Source organism: Aspergillus fumigatus, chromosome 2 (assembly GCF_000002655.1).
Source record: "Aspergillus fumigatus Af293 chromosome 2, whole genome shotgun sequence".
NCBI lineage: Eukaryota > Fungi > Ascomycota > Eurotiomycetes > Eurotiales > Aspergillaceae > Aspergillus > Aspergillus fumigatus.
Window position 1 is genome coordinate 3,855,831 of NC_007195.1, and position 19,925 is coordinate 3,875,755.

Genomic DNA, 19,925 nt, shown 5'->3' on the forward strand with positions numbered 1-19,925 from the left:
GGACGGTTGGAAACTCTTGCAAGAAGAAATGCATCCACCCGTGTGGAGGAACAAGACGTTTGCGACACCTCATGTGCGATCGGCTAGTAAGGCAGGGTACCAACTCTGCAGGCAATAGTCAAGTTCTTACCTTCCCACTGCAATCTCCATGCCAGGTGAAGGTTGTTGCCTAAGTATGGATATGATCGTTCACATTACTGACCAATGAAAGAGATAGGAACCCTTCTGGAGAAGCAATGCTCGTGCCCCTGATCTTGTTGGTAAGAGCTGTCGTAGGCTGCATTCTGCCCCCGTCAGTGTTTCCCTTAGAGTTCCGACTGGGTAGTGTAACTGTGGACGCAAGACTCTTCAACTTGGATTCGACCTCATTCTCCAACATTTCATGTGTACACAGTAGGACTCAGATCAGTCGTGCTGCGTCACCCACCGTGTGTATCAACAATAGATCCGATTGACGAGATCTATCGCTTTTGTTGGTCACTCAGAGGGCTTGATTTCTCTCTAGACCAGCATTAGCCTAGATAGATTGAGAGATCTCAGCGCTCGGTCCGTCTGTCACCATACTAGACCAGGATAGAGTAGCAAATCTCATAGATAAGACTAACTCTGTAGACTCGTTCGGTCTTTTCGACACCATTTGTTGGGCTCTCTTCTCAGTCTCTGCTTCTGTCCCTGTTTCTTTTTCCCCTCGTTTCTGCGTAAGGGGGAATGAATGCAAGCAATTGAGCGCTTCAGCTATCTGACGGAAACGCAAGTCGAAACGTTGCTCTTTACCAAGCTAAGCAATGGTGACATGCAGCGGGACCTGAAGTGGATGGAAAGAAAACGGCAGAACAGGATCGTTGCATAGAAGGAACTCATTATTTGCTTGCCTCAGTATTTCACATCCTTCTCTGTAGGTACTCAAAGTCGATCTATGAGCGTTGGAAGCCTACAGAGGTAATGTAACTGAACATGATCATGACACTTCTTGATTCTTTCCTTTTCCCCCCCTTATTTGTTTCCCACCTCTCTCCCTCGTTGGTGCAACCTTGCGTGACGGTCTCGAATCTCGTCGGGAACCAAAACAATCGCCGGTATTAATAAATTGCCTACTCTCTGGAACGCATTTTTCCGGGCATGGACGAACACGTTCGAAGACCGATGTTCAAAAGTAATTGTCAGAATCCCGAACCCAGAGATACGAAATCTGGTTCTTGCTTGCTGATAGTACGGTACTACTTGGTAGCGCATGACCATCAACAGCATAGCAATAGCATAGCATAATATAGGAACCCAATGATGAACAGCTATCACCAAGTATGACCATAGCTGTGAAACCATACCTAAACTAGATTGGTACTCAAGGTTCCCAATTGAAACACAGAACCTGGATTCCTGGAACCAAGTAGCGTAATCCTTCGAGTCGAGGTTGGGAGATCGGCGGATGCTCAGACCCTCCAGGAAGAGACTATTGACTGTCGATGGTCGATCGCTGGCCTCAGGCCGCCAGGCGCCGATAGAGGAAAATCAACGGGTCAGTCCAAAGCGGGAAACCACTGTGCCCCTCAGCTGACTGGGATGGGTGCCTTGCAGCCTGAGATGGCTGAGTCCGGATCTCCATCTTTTTTGCTTCTTCCAACGGCACCAATCGAACACATCCTTGAGTTGATTATGGATGCACTAGCTACAATCTGAGCATCATCTGCTCATCGTTATTCGCTTGTTGGAGGAAGATTAGCAGATTTTCATTCTTTTGCCTTCAGGCTGATTTCAAAGCTGATCACCATGCCCAATCAGAAATCCCGATGTTCTTGCCATGAAGAATTCCGAGATCCTCGTCCACATCTCCGCTCCCAGCGGAGTCCGAGATGATGTCCGATACCGAGCTCAGGTCGAGGCTATTCTTGGATTTCAGAGCCTGTCACGGCAGCTCATCACCTTGTCGTCTGATGAGCGTCGAGGGAACCATGGTGCACTGGCTACGGGACAGTCAACGTCTACGGATCCACCAGTTGATGCAGACCTCGGGGGGGAATCGAAATGCATTCAACCGATCCTTTCTAACTCACAGAGCACAATTCCCGATGAAGACGTGGAAGTGGGACGCTTCAATGCAGCCAGGCCCAACCCAGGACATGAGGGACTACTCAACGCTACAGCTGGTTCAACAACACTAATGGTCAAAGACTCGATGATTCTTCCAGATTCCAAGGTCGATAATAGCCATCACATCAGCCCCGTCTCACTACTTTCTCAGCCGCAAAATGAGCGCGCCGCAAAAGATTCGCTCGAGAGTCCGCTCAGTGTCATACCCGACTCGCAACCAGAAGCGATACGTAGCCAAGCTGAAGGCATTATGCTTCGCCCGGACCCCTGTGTAGCCCTTGGTTCTCCTCCCACCAAACGACATTGTTCAGGTTTATCGTCGATGCTACGGGAAGCTGTGCCTGCCTCTGACGCTCTCATACTTGCTCCCAAGCTGAACGAAGAGCACCACAGAAGTTGCGAGTTGGCTGATCCTCATCCTGTTACGCAGATCACCCCACAACCAGATCCCGAGAGACCACCACAAGTATCCCTTGATGGTCTTCCACTAGCCATCAAGCCCTCGCCTCCTCCAGTGTCCAGGGAGCAATTTGTAACCCATGTCACCCCCACTCTGGCCATGTTGACAAGGCGTTTGAAACCATCACGAACATATAAGCCTGTGAAACAAACCAGGGACCTGGAGCAGTTGGAGAGGGGCCATTGGTACCTTCGAATCAATATTTTGCAACTTGAAAGAGACAGATCCCTTGGTGCTCCTGGCCAACAGGAAAGTGAGGCTCGGAACTGGGATTTAGCCTGCTTCTCCCGCTTCTGGTCGTTTTTGTCGGATTTCATCGCTAAGGACGGTCGGGCTGGTTGGGGTGTCTGGTGCATATTGGAAGATGCGACTGAAAATCTCTGCTCAGATTCAACCGACGGCCAGATCATGCCACAGAGAACGACAGCGCCGATCATATCTGACGGAAAGACTAATCCCCACAGCTTTGTTCGGCCCGTGATACTGAAACTCTACGCGTGGGGTGAGATCGCGCTTCATATGTATCTCCTCCTGTTCTTAGCCAGCGAACGAAAAATCCGCAAAATGGGCGCGCAGTGGCGAGACGGTCGGGATGAAGTAGTCATTCAAATGCCCTAAAACCGCAATTTGATATCTAAGAGCCCAGAGATATCTGATGACGTCATCCTTCTGGCTTGGCTTCCCTGGCGAATCTTGAATGGCCTCATCAATAGACAATTATTGCAATTCTCTTCTCATATCAGTAGGCATCGATATGCTAACTGATCATGCCCTGTACGAGACTGCAAAGTCTTCCGCAGGTGGATAACTAGATGAGACGAAGGTCAATAGGGGACGAGATAGGACGGTGGAGCCGATGTGCGATGTGACAGATGTCTTGGCTTACCCCTTTCGCGTTTTGGACTCGTTCTAACTAATCCTGACGGACAAAACTATCAACAAACGAAATATATCACACTGAGTCCTGGATCCACCGCGCACATTGATGTTTCAACCTCATTGCCCTCGGCCATAAATAATTGTAATTATGCCTTTGAAGCGCTCTGCTTCGAACACGTCCTCTAGCGGCTCTAAGAAAGCCAAAGGGGACAGCAACGCAGAATCGGGCAGCCTCCGTACAATGAAAAGCACGCGCTGGTCGCGCGTCTCCGGATCTGGCAATGCTGACGCTGCATATAAGTCCTCCATCGAGGATCCCGTGAAGGCATATTCCTATGTATGCGTCTGCCGGCTGCCGTTGGACGATGGAGACGACCGAAAAGATGGAGGCGATCGGGGAGGCGAAGACGACCGTGAAAATGAAGATGAGGATGAAGAGGAAACGTCCAAAACCCCTTGCGACGGGGGCAAGACATGCCTGTGCAACAAATCCGCAGCAGAGCACCCTAATCATTCTTTGATTTTGACCCAACGATCATGAGGGCTATGGCGCGCTCGAGGTCGTGCAAAACTTGTTCATTGACTATGTCGAGGCCATGTATGATTGGAAAGAGCAGTGGGCAGTTTGCGAGGCTTCAGCGATGCTATACATGAGCGACGCTTTAGGCCCATTGAACACGTAAGACCTGATGAATGACGCTGTTTGAAATTAAAGTGCTGACCCTCCCCTTTTCGACTACAGCATCGACGATTCCTCTGCCGTCTACGCCACCCTTGTATTGGCTGGCCGCACGTTCCTCGCGATGCTCGCGCAGCTCGAGCACCTTGACCTCCTAAAGCCAGATTCCGAGGTCAAAAATCTCGGCTTCATAATGGCCCTCTACATTAAGCTTGCTGCCACTGAGGACATCCTTGACCTCGAGGATGTCACCGACGAGATCAAGAAGAATAACGGAACGGACGAGACTTTCACCTTTGTTCGGTCGAATTTCCCCTCCCACATCCTCGCCTACGCTAAGAAATACAACATCAAGCTTGTCGGGCCCACGGACATTGACGAGGTTGTCGAGGACCTGGAGGACGGGGCTGAACTGCCCGAGCGTGACGAGAAGCCATTCGGTGACCCCTGGAACTTGAGTGGCGCTACCGAAGAGTACTTTGACAATTACACCGGTTACTATGACGGCAGGAAAGGGTGGAAAACTCGTCCTGGCGGCGACACCCTGGACATTACCACCTGGAGTTCAGCAGATCGCAAGAAGGCGAGCTTTGACGGTAAGGACCCCCTCGGTAAGGAAGAACGTGACGCCATCAAGAAGGGGTTGGTCATGTCTCTTGCTTAACCTGCCGTGGACTAAGTCTGGCGGATTCTTCGTACAAGTGTACCTTGGCATGTGTATACGAAGGGATCGGATCTTCTTTGGCGGCGTTTTGGATTATGTTTTATATAATTACAGTTTTTTTTCCCCCTACATAGAGAATCCCAGTGTATCGCCGTTTACGGCTTGCACCTTCAACGGTTTTAAGGGTTGGAAAGGATCACTTTCCGTACCAGGCGGCTCATCTATGATCAACCTGAATCACCAAATTCTCCCCCGAAGTCTATATGTATCTAGGGATATATTCATCAGAGACAATCCATTAACTCCTAGATCTCGGCCGCAAGTATGGTACACATAAGGGGATGCGTGAGGTCCATAATGTAATCCCAAAAATCCTTGGAACGGGAGAAAATAGAAAGGAAAGAGAGTACAAGTGATAGAAGAAAGTGATAGAAGAAGATATACCAGTCTGATGAAAGGAGAACCACGCCAGTGATAATGTAGACAGGGGAAAAGAAAAGAAAAAAAAGTGTATGGATGAATTATGCAGAATCACAACATTTATCAAAGTATGTAAAGAGATTTTTCAGTGGCAGATTTTGATCTGGACACAAAGAGAGCGAAACCGCCGCAAAGGAACTAGTGCACATCCCTTAAAGGAAAAAGCATTGCGAAATTGGCGACTGAAGGGCTTAAGATAGAGAGAAAGGGATCCAGGTAAAAAAATCCGGCTGGATTAGGAAACGAGGCTTGTAACGCGCAACTTAGTAATTCAATTCACCACTGCCTGCTCCACCGACAGCGTCGAGGTCCTCATAGCTCTTAATGCTGCGGCCTTGGGTGGCTTCACGGGGTCCCATGCCCTGCTGGCCAGGTCCCGATCCCATCGCATCAGGAAATGGACCTGCTCCCATCAACGCAGCGGCGGCAGGGTGGCCAGGAGGAATATACGGCACTGCACCACTCGCTCCCATACGAGCTCCGGCACCGTACATGCTCGACATGCCACGGGCGGGACTCAGATGACCTCCAGAGGCTCCTTGACGGTTGCTGCGCCGGTCATACGGTCCGGACCGATTGTTGTAACGTCCCCCACCACGACGGATGACACCAGGATGATGGAGATTAGCAGCATGCTCGCCGGTTACCAAGCCGTTCGCGTTCCAGGCCTGGTTATTTACGTTCATAAAGCCTGGAATACCAGCAGCGCCGGGGAGACCATGGGTTCCGCCAGGGATGTTGACGTTGTTTGCAAGATAGGGCGGTAAATTGGCCAGGCTGAAACCACGAGGGGTACCGGTCTGGTTTTGACTGGAGCTGAGAGGGAAATGGCCATTGCTGTTGGCATCGGAACGCGAGGGGGCAATTCGGGCAGGATCGAGAACGTAAGAATTGACCAGAGAGAGCTATTGTATTTGTTAGCTGTAAGCACCATCCAGTATGGCAACGTAATTGCGCAACTTACGTCACTCTTGATGTTCTCAAACCATTCAGTGTGGCGTTTCTCCACATGCTTGCGCCAGAAGTGCTCGGCCTTGAACAGCTTTGTGCACTCCGGCACCTTACACCGGAACTTCGCTTCGTCTTCTTGCTTGACAAATTTCGATAATTCCTCCTCAAGGGCCTCCTCCACGGGCTTGCCACCGAGTTTTCTAATATCCACATTATCTGGCTCGAGAATCTGCAAGAGCTTATCTTCAAAAGTCCGGACCCAGTTAAACGCGCGTTGAAGCTGTTGCTCTGCCTTAGACAAACGGTGCGTTCTCTTCTCCTCTGCAGGCGGCTGTTCCTCTCCCTCTTCGCTGGGCTCCTTTTTCTTCACAGGGAAAGGCTGTCCAAGAGCACTGGCTCTGGCGACGGCTTTCGACTGGCTGGAGAGGCCGGCTCGCGGCCGACGAAGATGACCTCCAGGACACTTGCGTGCAAGTTCGTGCACAGAGTCACTCTCGAAAACGCAGAAAAAGCAAAAGTTGTAGACTCTGCGTAGATATTCGACCATAAGGTCCAATTTTTTCTTCTTGGCCAGAAGTTCTTCATCGTCGACTTCGTCATCGTCCCATCCTTCTTGCTCTTCACCTTCCTCCGCCTCACCCTCGTCAATATCCGCGGGATCAAAGTCAGGTTTCCGCTTCTTGACACTGACAGGGCCTGTGACAGGAGGCTGAAGCCAACCCTTCCCGCGTAACTCCTCAACACGGTCTTCAATTTTGGAATAACCGTCGGCATTTCCACCCATCTCACCATCAAGCTTACAGACCAGACGTCGGGCCAGTTCGAGGTCACGTTCAATCCGCTCTGGGGCGGAGAATAGATCCCACAAAGCCTTTTTGCGCGTCTGGGACGGTGGAACATGTACACCGACATGGCACACAAAATCTCCGTGAACGGGATCATGGATCGTCTTGTCGTTGACAGCTTCCAGTGCCTTCTCAGCTGCAGATACAGTTACAGTCCCATTGGCACCCTGGTCATGATCCATTTCCTCGCCTTCCTCCTCGCGACCATCTCCTCTCTCGATCACTGCGCTCTCTGGAGCTGGGTGGAGCATGATCCAGCCCATCCGGTGAAACTTCTTCGAAGGATTCGGATCGCTTAGGCTGAGCCACTTGAAGCCGCCGTCCTGCTCCCCCAGATGCTCCTTGCAGAATTCCTCAATCTTCGCGCGGCTCACATTGGGTGCCAAAGTCTTAATAAGCAAGGCCGGCTGTGACAATGCCTCATCGCGCAAGTCGCCGCCTCTGACGGGTAGCAAGTCCAAAACACCCAGTGTCTCGCCAACGGCAGTTGTTTCGCCCTCTTCCTTCTCGATAACGCCGCCTGCGCCATCGCTTTCAGTCTTGTAGATTCCTTCCAGGGTGAAATCGTCAAACAGACCGCCTTCAAGGTCCCGCTCCCATTGCTGATAAGCACCCACACGGAAATCCATCAGGCGTCGGCGAAGGGGATCCCTGACTTCGGGAACATAGCGCTCCTTGAACCACTCCTCATTTCGATGATGTTGAACAAACGTCCTTGACATCTTAATCTGGAGATCGACTTTGTAGGCGTCATAAGCGGCCTGGATCTGCGCCCTTTCTCTTTCCCGGTCCTCGCGAGCCTCGCGTTCCCCCTTGACACGATCCGATGGGCGCCGGCCGCCGTATTTTGCGCGATCTTTCTCCTCTTTGATGGATTGCTCAGCACGCCACCATTCTGCGAACCAATTGAATCCAACTTGGAAGTCAAGGTTTAACGGGTTCGGAAGAGGGTTCGTGGGAAGTGGTCTCTTGCCAGACTCTTGTCCAGGAACGTAACGGTCGATATTGGCGACGGTTGGTGACGGAGCAGCACGCCGGTCCTCGCGCTCTCGAAAGGGATTCTCGCGAGTCGATGCGTAGTAATCGTCGCGAGAAGAGCGGCGGACTGAGGGTTCGTAGCGATCAATCATAACTGGAGAGCGAGAACGGCCCCTTGTACCGCGACGCCGGTCTTGGGCTCCTTCGAAAGGCAGGGAGTGATTAGTTCCAGAAGATCGTTATTATTGGTTGTTCTTTAGTACTTACCAGGTGACCTGCGCCGGTAAGAATCCGTTTGCGTTCGAGCCGCGTAAGGATCCCCCTCCCGGTTCCTCCCGGGTGATCCGAAACTCTCGTAGGAGTCCATTATGGCGCGTGTTACAGCGCGTAAAACCCTTGAAGCTAGTATGTGTCGATGTCACGAGGTACGTTGACTTAAGGCGCGAGCGTTGTGTGGTAAGAGAAGAGCACGGTGCGCAATGGCAGTGACTTGAGAAGGCACGGACTGGTCGCGTGCGAAAACGGAATACGCGGAAGTAAGCTAAGACCCGATATCGTCAACATTAGAACAAGTTCGTTCACTTAATATGAGTGTCAGACAGCTTGTACGCTGTAGAGGATGATAGGGACGGGTCGGGGTGAAGAGAAGATGAGGTAGTCGCCCGTAGCATGGCGAAGAATATGGAAGACATATTGACAGAAGAACGACAAGAATAAAGCGAAGAAAGAAGGAGCATAAGTATAGGAGATGAGCGCGCCCATAAGAGCGAAAGATGAGTGGAAGAAAGAAAGAGTAGAGATATGCGACTGAGGTACGGAGAACTCGAGGGCCGTGGACGGCGCGACGATGATCGACGACACCCAGGTAAGACAGGTAGAAGGAACAATAGTTGTCGGAAGGCAATCAATCTAGAGTCAACGATGGGGGAGCTTCGTCCCGAAAGGAATTGAGCTGGGAATAGAAAGAAGGCAAAAAGACAAAGGGTGACTTGATAGTGACAGGACACACGATGAAATAAGAGAGAAGATGGGCAAGGCAGGCAACCTACAAGTAGCCTTTGAAAGAGGTATCACACACCAATCACGTCCAATCTGACGAATCCAGACGGAATGAGACTGCTGTTCCCCTGGGGCCAGGGTCGGATGGTTGAAATTCAGAAGAGGAAGCAAAGGAGATAGCTGAGACAGGGAGGTGAGAGAGGAGGAGAGAAGAACTGTAAGTTGACTGGAGGATGCGAACTGATGACTAACACTGACATTATTAGTTAGTTCACTAACTTTACTTGTCAACTAACATGGGGAAGAATGAGGCTGGTGGCTGACCGCCTTGTCTCACACTAGTCCTGATTGGAACTGGTACTATCATGGAGTAACAACCTCGTCAGCTAGCCACCTATGGAGTATATAAATATCTTTTAAGGCTGTTATTCACAAACTAAGGAGACAATCAGACCAGTACTCAAGTGGTCACGCAGTGCACTCAAGCCAGATATGCTAATAGGTATGACCTGGTATTTGTACATACAACATTCGGGAAAACTGCCCGTTGGGAATCACAAGAACAAACTCGCAAACCACGTTGGACAGGGTCATACCGAAAGAAATGAAATGAGAAACCAAATTTATGAAAATTCATATAAATAAATAGAGAGGCATCGAAGAGAATGAATGCACAGATGCATGTCCACCTCCATGCCACGACTCCTTGGCAGGCAATCTCGTTGTCTTTGATCATCAGTGCCAGGTATCCGAGATTTGCGGATCAGCTGGCACAGTGTGAATTAGCCATCTGAGTGGGCGCTGGCTGATAAAAACATTCAATGGATTGCACGGGAGGTCAAGGCCAAGTAAGGCGAAAAGGGGCCAGGGGCAACCAAGGCACGACAACTGCACATGCAGGTCAAGTAGACGCAAGATGGGCTGACTTGGCCCACAATCCTCTAGTCATGAGATGCACCTTGGAAATCCCTCTGTCGTATATCCATCAGTATTCGATGCTGGCCTCAAACTAGCTGTCACAATATCAGCGGTACCATGTCACTCCGTCAATCATTCTTTGGTCCTTATTTTTACCAGTGATGGATTCCTTCCTTCTAAATCCCAAACATGAGCTCAAGTAACATGAAAAACAAAAGGGCAGAAAAAGACAAAAGGCGTGGTCGAGGTTGCAGTGTATATATGACAAGGGACACTGTCGGCGACGGACACAAGACCTGTAGACGCTGTCATTGAGGAGCGGCTGGGATAGCCAGTTCTTGAGTTTGAGTGAGCCGTGCAAAAAAGGGCAAAAAGCCGGCTATATTCAGCAGCAACCCACTCAGCACAGATACCACGCCAGAGGTAGAGTGTAGAAAGAAAAGGCGGGAGGTCAAAGAAAAAGCGGTCATCTCATACAAGTCAATCCTGGAAACATCACTTAATGAGCCGATCGACAAGAGGGTAATAATCAGAAAATCGTCCCAGCATAACAATATAAACAGACATCAGATCACGAACTTCGAAAGGGGAAATGTAAAGGGCTGTGTTGGAGACGAGTAGTCACACATCGCTTGCTACGAGAAAGAAGTGGCGAAACGATCAAAGAAGTACATAGAAATTCATCCCGTCATCGGGGTCATCACTGACGGGGCGTAAGAGTCATGCTCATCAAGCTTAACCATCTTCATCGGTTGGTTCTGCAGATTCACGTTCGCTCTCCTCGGCTGGTCGAGTAGCTCCACCAGTCTTGGATTTCTTGACTGAATTCGCGTTGTCGTCGTTAACTTCACTTGACTTCCGTTTTGGCGCCGACGAAGGGTTTTCTTCGGCAGGCTTTCCGGAGTCCACATTTTCTTGACCCGAGCCAGCGGCGGTAGCCGCCTGTTTCTTTTCCATAGCGGCCACTTCGTCGGCCGTCAAAAACCTTCCACCGGGACCGCGCGGCCGTCGCATGGCGTGATTGTGACGCGACTCGTGTAAATAAGGTTTACGGCCTTTTGACGTGAGCCGCAACTGTTCCTCCAATTTCTGTCGGGCAACCCGACGTTTTAAGATGCGATGGAATTGCTTCGCGTTGACATACAAGGGAGACTCCTCGGCAGCACCGGCGACGAGCTCCGGCGACGGTTGGCTTTGCTGAACAGGCTGAGGAGGCGGCGCCATCGGCGGGGGGACCGAAGACCGAGCAACATGATTGAGCACGGGTTGAGCAGTCTGGACATGTGGGCTACCGACATGACTCATACGACGCTGTTGCATCTGGGCATTTTGGGACATGGATAGTTGGGTGCCCATTGGGGGCATCTGTCCTGAAATCTGCGGCGGCGATCGTGGATTCCGGTCACCTTTCACTTGTACTCCGGCCATGCGAGGAGAACCACGGGGGCCTTGTGCCATCTGGCCAGCCATCGAGTCTTGGTGCAGTGGGTAGAATTGCCCAGACGCGGCTGCTGTAGCCATTGCAGCTGCTTGCGTAGGAGAGATACCGTATGGCTGAGGCATAGCCGTTGGAACGCCATATGACTGAGGAAAGTTCATCTGCTGATGTACAGAGCCTGGCGCATTCTGAGCCTGCTGGTAATGGGATTGCGATGGGACGATTGAAGAGCCTTGGTGGGCAGGGTGAGGCTGCTGCATGTGTCCCTGTGGATTTGTGGGCGACGACATCGACCCAACAGTTGAACCTGCGTTCTGTGGCGCTGTCTGGTAAGGGCCGGCCATGTGAGAGGGAGCGTGAGGGTGCTGGCCATGAGGCTGTTGATATTGTGGAGGGTATTCCATCGTGTTGGAGACGCGACGGAAAGTTCCGTCACCTTGGTACCTTGCGCGATGATTGGTTAGATCTTCTTATTAAGATGGGTTTACTTAACCCAGTAACAGCTCGAGTAAATATGTGATTGCTGCGCAGAGGTCAAGGTAGAAGCAGATGACTGGATGAGACGTTGTTAGAGGGATGGGTCTTTTGAGGTTATCGTGAAGGGGCGCGAATAAGAAGAATCGAGTCTTGAAAAGCGGCGAGCCCTTGCGACCGATGATTCGGCAAATCAAATGCGCAAATCTGCAGGTCTCTGTTTTTGCGTCAGTATGGAGCGCAGCACTGAACGGTCACTGGATCACTAGTGAGGGGCTTATGGGGATAGAGAGGCGCTTGCACGGAGAAGCTTACCTTCACTTTGTTTCGCGAATGGACTGACTTTGGAGCTATCAGCAACACAAAAGATAACAACCGTTTGTTTGTCGAAATGACTCCAACAATGTTCTTCAGAATGTTTTGAGTTCTTTGTGGATACTCTCTCTTAATACGTTGACCACAACTGTAACGTGGTTGGGCTCTGACGCAGCGGGACAGGGTGCCCTTGAGAAAGTGCGGTACTCGATGCGTTGTCAGACAGAACGCAATTTGATCGATTGCAACGCACGATTGCCTATTGCCGCCTCGAGGCGAAGCCGCAAGAGGGAAAGAGGGGAAAGAAAAAAAAAAAAAAAAAATTCAATGAATGAAAAGAATAAAAACAAACTAAGCACGTCACTACGCAGTGAAAATTGACCTGGTAAAAGCCAGGCTCCCCTGTTCAACCTGTTTCGGCTTCTAAAGTTGGCAGGGTGCTCGGCCACGGTCTCTGCAAGACGAATAAGACGGGCAGGATGAAACTTGAGGCGGTGCTGGTAGCGTAGCCTGCGCTTCTGTCCAACGAATCCGAGTGGGAGAGAATTTGTCCTGCTCCACGGTCTCGGATGATAATGCCACTTCTGCGCGACTTGCCTGAGCGGCCGTGTATACAGATTTCTCTTCTAAAGATCATCAGCAATGTGCTTTCCTGCCAACCACATGCGAAGTCTGTGCTGTCAAAAAGGAAAAGGGTTTGACAAAAATAAATAAATAAATAGGCGGGGGTTCAGTCGTGGTAATTTTAGACAGTTCACGGCTAAAGGATGTATGCGCTGGCAAGCGGGTGTTATGATGCAACCAACGTACCTTATCTAAATGCGGCGCATACGATTCCGGTTAAGTCCCCGTGTTCTGGTTCGCGCGGATGGCAACAAGGACCACAAGAGGCTATAATTTGGGTGCGCAAGGAGGTAAACAATGCTGCACGCTCGAAGTTAGCAAGAAGCGTTAGAGAACGACCGTAAAGTCTCAGTTGAGATATGATTGACGCGTGCTGATTGGGGCGCATTGCGGTTGGGGAAAGGTGCGGGCAGGACACGACGTTGACAGGTATAAAAGTGCATGAAAGTCAAATATATCGCAAGACAGCATCAAAAGACCGGGAGGTAGAGCATTTCTGTCATGCTTCGAATACATGCGACAATCAAGTCGAGTACAGAAGTGGGTAACATCAACAAGACGAGGGAATCATTGCGCGTGGACTGCGGCCCGCATAGAGAAGCAACAACAACAACAACACGTTTTGACACACAAAGTTTGATATATCTAATTACCTGGGTTAGGGGTGACGAATGGCTGTTGACAGCAAGCTTCCAATTCGAAGCAATCAAAGGGCGCAGAAACAGCGCGATGATTTGATCCCGCTTTTTTCGCTGTCACGGGAGAGGGCCTGGGATGATCTGGGATGATTTGTGGGGATGAGAGGAAGGGGAACGCGAGCTCTGCCAACGAGAAGACGAACAGCACAAAGGCGGTCCAGCACTACTTTGAGGCTACCGCTGATGTCAGCCCGGCCCGGGTTGACCCGTAAACGAGAACAAGCCACAACGGGCGGGTTTTTGTCGCTGCGCGCCGTGATAATAAACCGGATTGCAGACAACAAAGAAGAAGAAGAAGAATAATGATGATAGGATACAGGTTGGCAAGGGAGTATAATTCGCTGGAAACTAAAATGCGACGCAATAGTGCTGTTATGGATAATCAAGAGATTGGTCTGGAGCAAGTGGTCAAAAGGATTAAAAAAAAAAAAAAAAGAAAAAATAATAGACAAGTACAATGGCAAAAGTGATTTGTTGGTTTGGAATTGTAAAGGGGATCAGTGTAACGCGATTGGATATGAGCAAGTGAGTGCTCAAATATGAAATGAAACCGACGGAAATGGTTGTGCAAGGGGGAGGCCTATCATTCATACATACCTAGGACAATAATGATTCGATGGCCGAGTACCGTGGAAGAAGAAGGTGTCGAGGTAAACCAATCCAAACGCAGAGTATGCGTCCTGACCAGAGAGCTTATCAAGGTAACTCTCCGTAGAATGGGGATGATATGATAACAGTCAAGCACGAGGTGAACGGAGATAATAATGATGATGGGGTGGTCCCAAAAGAGTATCAATCAATGATGATTGGGTTGGCTGAAGTACAAGATCGGTGATCTGAAGCCAGTGACCAACAGTGAACGAGTCGCAGGCCAAGCAGGAGAACAACGAGAAGTCCGTGAGCCTTGACTGGAGGGCAAGCAAGGGACTGGAGAGGCCGGATGACCAACGAGAGGAAGCAGAGAGAGAAAGCCGTAGTGACGAGAAGGGGCGAGCGATGGGGCATTTGTACCGGACGCATCGAGAGGGGAGCTGACTGGCTCGCCGGTTCGTTTAGTGGTCGAGGCGGCGAGGATTCAGACCAGCGAGTGGTCAGAACCCTTACCGTCTTGTACTGTCAGGATTTGCCCCACTTTTCTCGCTTGGTTTGTGTAAGGTCACGATGATACACTTGTGAATTCTAGTGATTACGTCAGGTAAAACGGTAAGGCATATGTGTGGAAGAATGCCCAACAACCCGGGCTTAAATCCTTACGTATTTGCATTAATACTTGGTCTGACTCACTGGACATAAGTGTCGAGTGACCTAATGAGCATTACCAGGTAATTCCTTAGATGACTTAGAAACTTGCTGAAGTATCACATTACGATTTATGCAGAGAGCTCCGGCCACCCCGAAGACATGATCCATGCCACCACCTGAACGTCACGTGTGAGAGCACCAGAATTATTCTTACCTTAGGTACCGTGGAAACTCGGAGTTTGCGAACTGTGGTCTAACCTGAAAGTTACCAAAAACCTGAAAAGTGGAAGCGATGGACTTGACCAGCCATCTTCCAAAATAAATGATTGAAATTCTGACTCTGTTAAAATTGCTGTCCGTGCGACTTTCTGACTGGTCATTGAAGGTTCTATATTGACACATGCTCAAACACACATAGAACCATAGCAGAAATATTTGTTAAAGAGTCAACAACTACTCCATATAATTCGAAATGCCCGAGAGAGGATTGTATACTCTTTAACGAAGATTCAGTGCTCATATTGCTTGTTAACTTCGTCTCGGAAATATTCTTCATTCAGTGAATACTCAGCGTAGATACTTTGGAAAGGCCTAACCCAGCCTCGGCTATATGCCTTGATTAGGAAACTGACTGTCAAGTTCAACACCGTGTCCAAGTTGGCCTTCCACTTCATAACAATAACAAGGGTGCCTCACTAGGTCTCTAACCTCTCAATGATACCCTAGCAATCGTGGCGTCATTTTACCAGTATCTGAGCGAAGGGTTGCCTGTTCGTTCCGTTGTTGAGAGAGCGGCATAGTAATACAAGTTTCCGAAAGCTCGAGGTTTCAGGCAGCGGCAACCCATCGCCGATCTATGCTGAACAAGTAGAGATCACAAGAGAATGACGAGTAAACCAGTACCGCTACTATTTCTATCTATAGCGCCCTCATATGTATCAACCTCATTCATGATTACACGGTAAGAGAATCCATCCAAGCTGTAAAACCGATAAGACTTCGAATCGAGTCAATCTGTACCACAAACCTTAAGTCTGAACAGCTGTCCGGTCCTCAGCTCGCGACACAAATGGCGCCAATCTGTCCCACACCACGTGTGGAAGCTTGACCCTTCAATCACAAATAATGGTACTCTCTTGGAGCTTTGGATTCAGGTCTCTTCGCCTATATAAACAGTTTATCCAGAGAGCATTTGCCAGAGACTTAGTACTACGATATTTGGGTATTTGATGTGAATGACTCCGATGTACTCGAAGAAACCATACAGTATATGACACATTGGTTTTTTTCATGATATTTCTGTGTCCATTGTTGTACATGTTCAAAATTACGTGGAACAAAAGCAAACAGCCTGAGTTTAGTTAGAAATAAAGCTCAGGCCACCTGATGTCAGGCGGCCGCGAGTTCAAACGGCTTCCTACACCGCCTCTCCAGCCTCTTCTCATCACATCAACATCGAAAACGACCATCGGGATTGAGCTCTAGGATGACATTAGATAGAAACTTCGAAGTGAACAAGCTCATAAATCCAAAGGGCTCAGCAGTGATGCAAGAGAATAGTCAATCTGAGATGCTACACATCTTCTTCCTCAACCTGTAAGGTCCGATAATGCAAACATATATATCAGCATCCACAAGCTTATGGTTCACAGCTACCTTGGCAGCGTCAATATTCTCTTTCCGTTTTTGCAGACAAGGTGCGAACTTGCCGCAGAATTATAGAACATTTCTGCATATAACTGAAGGGGTAACTGTGCTTAATGCAAGGCAAAAAGCATCTGGCACCCAACTCATTGATAAGCCAAGAAGTCACAGGACACACGACAATATTTCAAAGACATCTTGATCCCAAGTACTATGGGGAGAAACGCGTATAATGGACTCAATTTTGTGTCACCGAGATCCATACATCCCTTCAATGTCGCTCAAGGCTTCTCTTTCGACGGCTTGGAGGAGACGAACAGACCCGAAACTCGGCAGTCTGAAGCGTGGAATATCCTAGCTAGCCAAAGCATGTGCACTTAAAAGAATTGAACTCATTCCAGTTCACAAAGCAGTGTTACATGAGCCATCATTGTTTTGTTCGATGCGCCGTTCGAGAAGTGTAAGGGCGAAACTGGACAATGGCAACATTGCCATATCACTGTGGCTTACACTTTTTACCTTGATCAAGATGCACCTTTACCAGAAAATCCTACGTTGTGATTTCTATATAAGGCATAAGTATCAAACCAAGAGGCACGCCAGTCACGGCTCAAACTATATGACAAGGATATAAGCTACCGGCGCTGTCTATGAGCATGCTCAAAGAAGCCCAGGTCAAGCCAATCGCAAAGCGCGCATATTAGACTACCAATGGCCAGATCAATGTCCGCACCTGATGCCGAACCCACTTTGCATGACAGAAATACGACTAGCAAAGCGCAATTGATGTCATGGATACGCAGATTCAACGTCTCGTTCATACGAATCCTATCAAGGGACTTCACAGAGTTAGCTCGTGGGCGTTGTGCATGCGCGAAACGAGGTGTTCAATCTCGCCCCATCCGAACACGCCCAATCAGGCATCAGAATGAGTGCTTACCCCCTAATACGCAGCCCACAGTGAGGCATCACAGAGGTGCAGTGTATCATTGGCCATACAGCCTGTGACGAGGCATCCTGGCTCTTTTGGAAGCGCCCATAACCAATACCGGAGCTGACATCTGTTGCTATCATGTTCTAGGCAAACTCCAGTGTTTCCTGACTTGTCATCGTAGTTGTTTCAAGACTAGCTATCTCTCCTCTGTGACTGGGGAGTCTTGATCTCCGGGCTTCGCGTATGTTCTGCTGCCTGTTTCAAGGGAGGCAAATTTGACCTCGACACACATTGATGACTGAACCATAAGAAACATTTTTCTATTGAAGTTTCCAGGGGATGCAGCAATAACCGGTTGCAATGACGTTTCCGTTTACCAATAGAACTTGTTGACGTCTTCTTTTGTGATGCAGAGAAATGGAACCCATACTATTCTACAGTTCGATCCTGATTCTGCCTTTCTCATTCGGAATTTCTGATAGTTTCATGGACACAGCAGCAGTTTTGGCACCCTTTTAGAGCATCTTTGCATTACTGAGGGAAGGAAGAGATCTATGCCCCTAGAAAAAACATAGAACACGTAGACCATATAGCCGGCCGAAAGAAGGCAAGTCAGGAATTCTATGTCTGAGACGACCATACGCAATATCTTCCACAAAGATGGGAACACTATCATTTATGGCAGGTTGGGACTGCTGGGTTGGGCACTAAGTGAACCACGTCAACAGGCATACATACATACATCGCTGGATTTCTTCGCTGTAGAAAATGAATTGTTAATCTATTGAAAACGGAATACCTACAGATATGCTTACTTTTTACGCCATATATTCGAAAGATTCTCATAAGATGTGGTAATAGAATTCGATCATCGCCCATCATTCGACTGATTGTCTGGCCTTATTGAAGTCTTGTTTACGTTGTCCCAACTGCTATGTTATATGCGATCACTAATAGGAAGGTTTATCCTGGCTCTCGTTGCAGATACCTAGTTAGTGCAATCCGTAAGTTCAAAGAAAAAAAAAATCCTGCATAATGGGGCTATATGACATAACGCTCAAAATCTTATTGCTTAAAGAGTATGAAATTCAGGAGCAGAGTGTACAGCCAGTCTAACGAAGATCAGAAACGGATTTGATCACTTCATATCTCCCCTCTTAACACTGTCTGAAGAATTTCGACATCAGCTTTACTCAAACCCGTCACATTCATCACGGACATGTCCATCCCGCCATACTTCACCTTGACAGCCTCCAGAAAGGCTATCATGTACGAAGCCTCAGTGGCAGCAAACTTCCTTTGACCCCAGCTATGACAGCGCACTCAGCTCTTCCTGTTGAAACGAGCGCAGATGACACTACTTCTCTGTCTTATTGTTAAGTCTCGTCAGGACGAGTTCCTATGCAACAAGATCATTCGGAACACCTGCGAGAGTTAGCAGCAGTGCTGAAGCAACACGGTACGAGCTCTGTCCGCTAACGTTACACAAGTGCTAATTGGTAATATCTTGCCTTACGGCAGACTGCTAGATCTAGTAACCGCGTTCGATCATAATGACAATGAACGAGCATGGCTTTCTCCTACACCTGCGGATCCAGCGTTCAAATCGTCTCGAACAGAGGTTAGCAGACCCCTGAAGCTTGGTACATGGAATACATATCCCCCATATGCATCGATGATCCCCACACAAGTTAGGATTTTCCGACTTCTGGAAGATTGATGAGATGTCCAGAGCGGTAAATGATGCCTTGCTGGACCCCACGGTTGCCGACAATCCGCAACGTGGGCTTGTGAGCATCAAAACCAATTCCTTCGGTGGAATAGGCTGTGTGATCTCGATGTGTATAGTCAGCCAGCTCCAGATCGAAAGCGATGGGGCTCGCAGTCATGGGACTCATGCTTCAATGACTAAGTGTATTTGCTATGCTGCTGTTAGGAATGATGCACCTCTGGCTTATATGTCAAAGCCACGGCACGTATGTCTCACTGCGCATTGAACGGGAGCCTTGAGATCATGATTAATATGTCACGGCTTCTTGAGTGTCAGCTTCGGCCCGCATCCCTACATGGCATGTCTCAGCCAAGGCCTCATCTCTTGTTCGTCAGCTCTATAAGATCATTACGGGGAGGGTCTTATTGTCGTGACCTAAGATTTGAGACACTATTTATGTTCTCCCGGAATTCTCAACGCTCATTATTACTGCTTGAGTAACCATCTGCAGGATGACTCTTGCATAGCCCCGGGGCAGCAAGTCGAAGCAAATGTACTCGAGCGACGACGAAACAGTCCTTTTTCAAGAAAAAAAAATCCTATCATTTCTCACTGAATTATTGGACACCTTCTTGGTGCTATGCAAAGCCGATGACTTGAATTGAGAGATACCGGAAGAACCTCTGACTGTATTTCCATCCGCCTGGAGTGCTAACGTTTATTCTCTAAATGGGGCTTCGCTATAGAAGTAGTTGTCCGGTTTCCGAAGATACACTCATTTGGAGAGAAATATGATGGGCTACTGGCCATCAATGAGTTCTAAAATGCAATAGCCCTTGCATAGATCTACACTGATTAATCTAATGGAGACAAACTAGCCATAATGACGGCGACATAGGCGGTT

The 19,925-nt window shown here is 48.9% G+C and overlaps 4 protein-coding genes across 4 annotated transcripts; 2 read left to right on the plus strand and 2 right to left on the minus strand.

Annotated features, from left to right (window-relative positions):
- Positions 1-1,798: 1,798 nt before the first annotated feature.
- On the plus strand, positions 1,799-3,166 carry AFUA_2G14690 (uncharacterized protein; the record flags this gene model as incomplete). Its single annotated transcript, XM_750708.1, has 1 exon — positions 1,799-3,166. One exon carries the CDS (start codon positions 1,799-1,801, stop codon positions 3,164-3,166), a length of 1,368 nt encoding a protein of 455 aa, XP_755801.1.
- A 409-nt stretch (positions 3,167-3,575) lies between these two features.
- Positions 3,576-4,770, plus strand: AFUA_2G14700 (uncharacterized protein; the record flags this gene model as incomplete). The annotated part of the gene is given in 3 exon segments (XM_750709.2): positions 3,576-3,956; positions 3,958-4,106; positions 4,170-4,770. Coding segments are annotated over 3 exon segments (1,131 nt in total).
- A 137-nt stretch (positions 4,771-4,907) lies between these two features.
- Positions 4,908-9,407, minus strand: AFUA_2G14710 (putative arsenite resistance protein Ars2). Its single transcript, XM_750710.3, has 5 exons — positions 9,348-9,407; positions 9,074-9,276; positions 8,292-8,565; positions 6,215-8,226; positions 4,908-6,155 (listed from the first exon to the last, which is right to left on the minus strand). Exons 3-5 carry the CDS (start codon positions 8,389-8,391, stop codon positions 5,514-5,516), a joined length of 2,754 nt encoding a protein of 917 aa, XP_755803.2. The 5' UTR covers positions 8,392-8,565; positions 9,074-9,276; positions 9,348-9,407; the 3' UTR covers positions 4,908-5,513.
- Positions 9,408-9,429: 22 nt separating this feature from the next.
- On the minus strand, positions 9,430-18,059 carry hapB (CCAAT-binding transcription factor subunit HAPB). Its single transcript, XM_077804212.1, has 2 exons — positions 12,169-18,059; positions 9,430-12,070 (listed from the first exon to the last, which is right to left on the minus strand). Exon 2 carries the CDS (start codon positions 11,781-11,783, stop codon positions 10,677-10,679), a length of 1,107 nt encoding a protein of 368 aa, XP_077659928.1. The 5' UTR covers positions 11,784-12,070; positions 12,169-18,059; the 3' UTR covers positions 9,430-10,676.
- Between the last annotated feature and the right edge of the window lie 1,866 nt (positions 18,060-19,925).

Excerpts from the sequence above, each read along its gene's own strand:
- hapB (XM_077804212.1), bottom strand. The coding sequence starts at position 11,783 with ATGGAATACCCTCCACAATATCAACAGCCTCATGGCCAGCACCCTCAC.
- AFUA_2G14710 (XM_750710.3), bottom strand. The coding sequence starts at position 8,391 with ATGGACTCCTACGAGAGTTTCGGATCACCCGGGAGGAACCGGGAGGGG. Across the intron at positions 8,227-8,291 it reads TTACCGGCGCAGGTCACCTG|GAGCCCAAGACCGGCGTCGC; the intron begins GTAAGTACTAAA and ends TGCCTTTCGAAG. Across the intron at positions 6,156-6,214 it reads TTGAGAACATCAAGAGTGAC|CTCTCTCTGGTCAATTCTTA; the intron begins GTAAGTTGCGCA and ends CAAATACAATAG.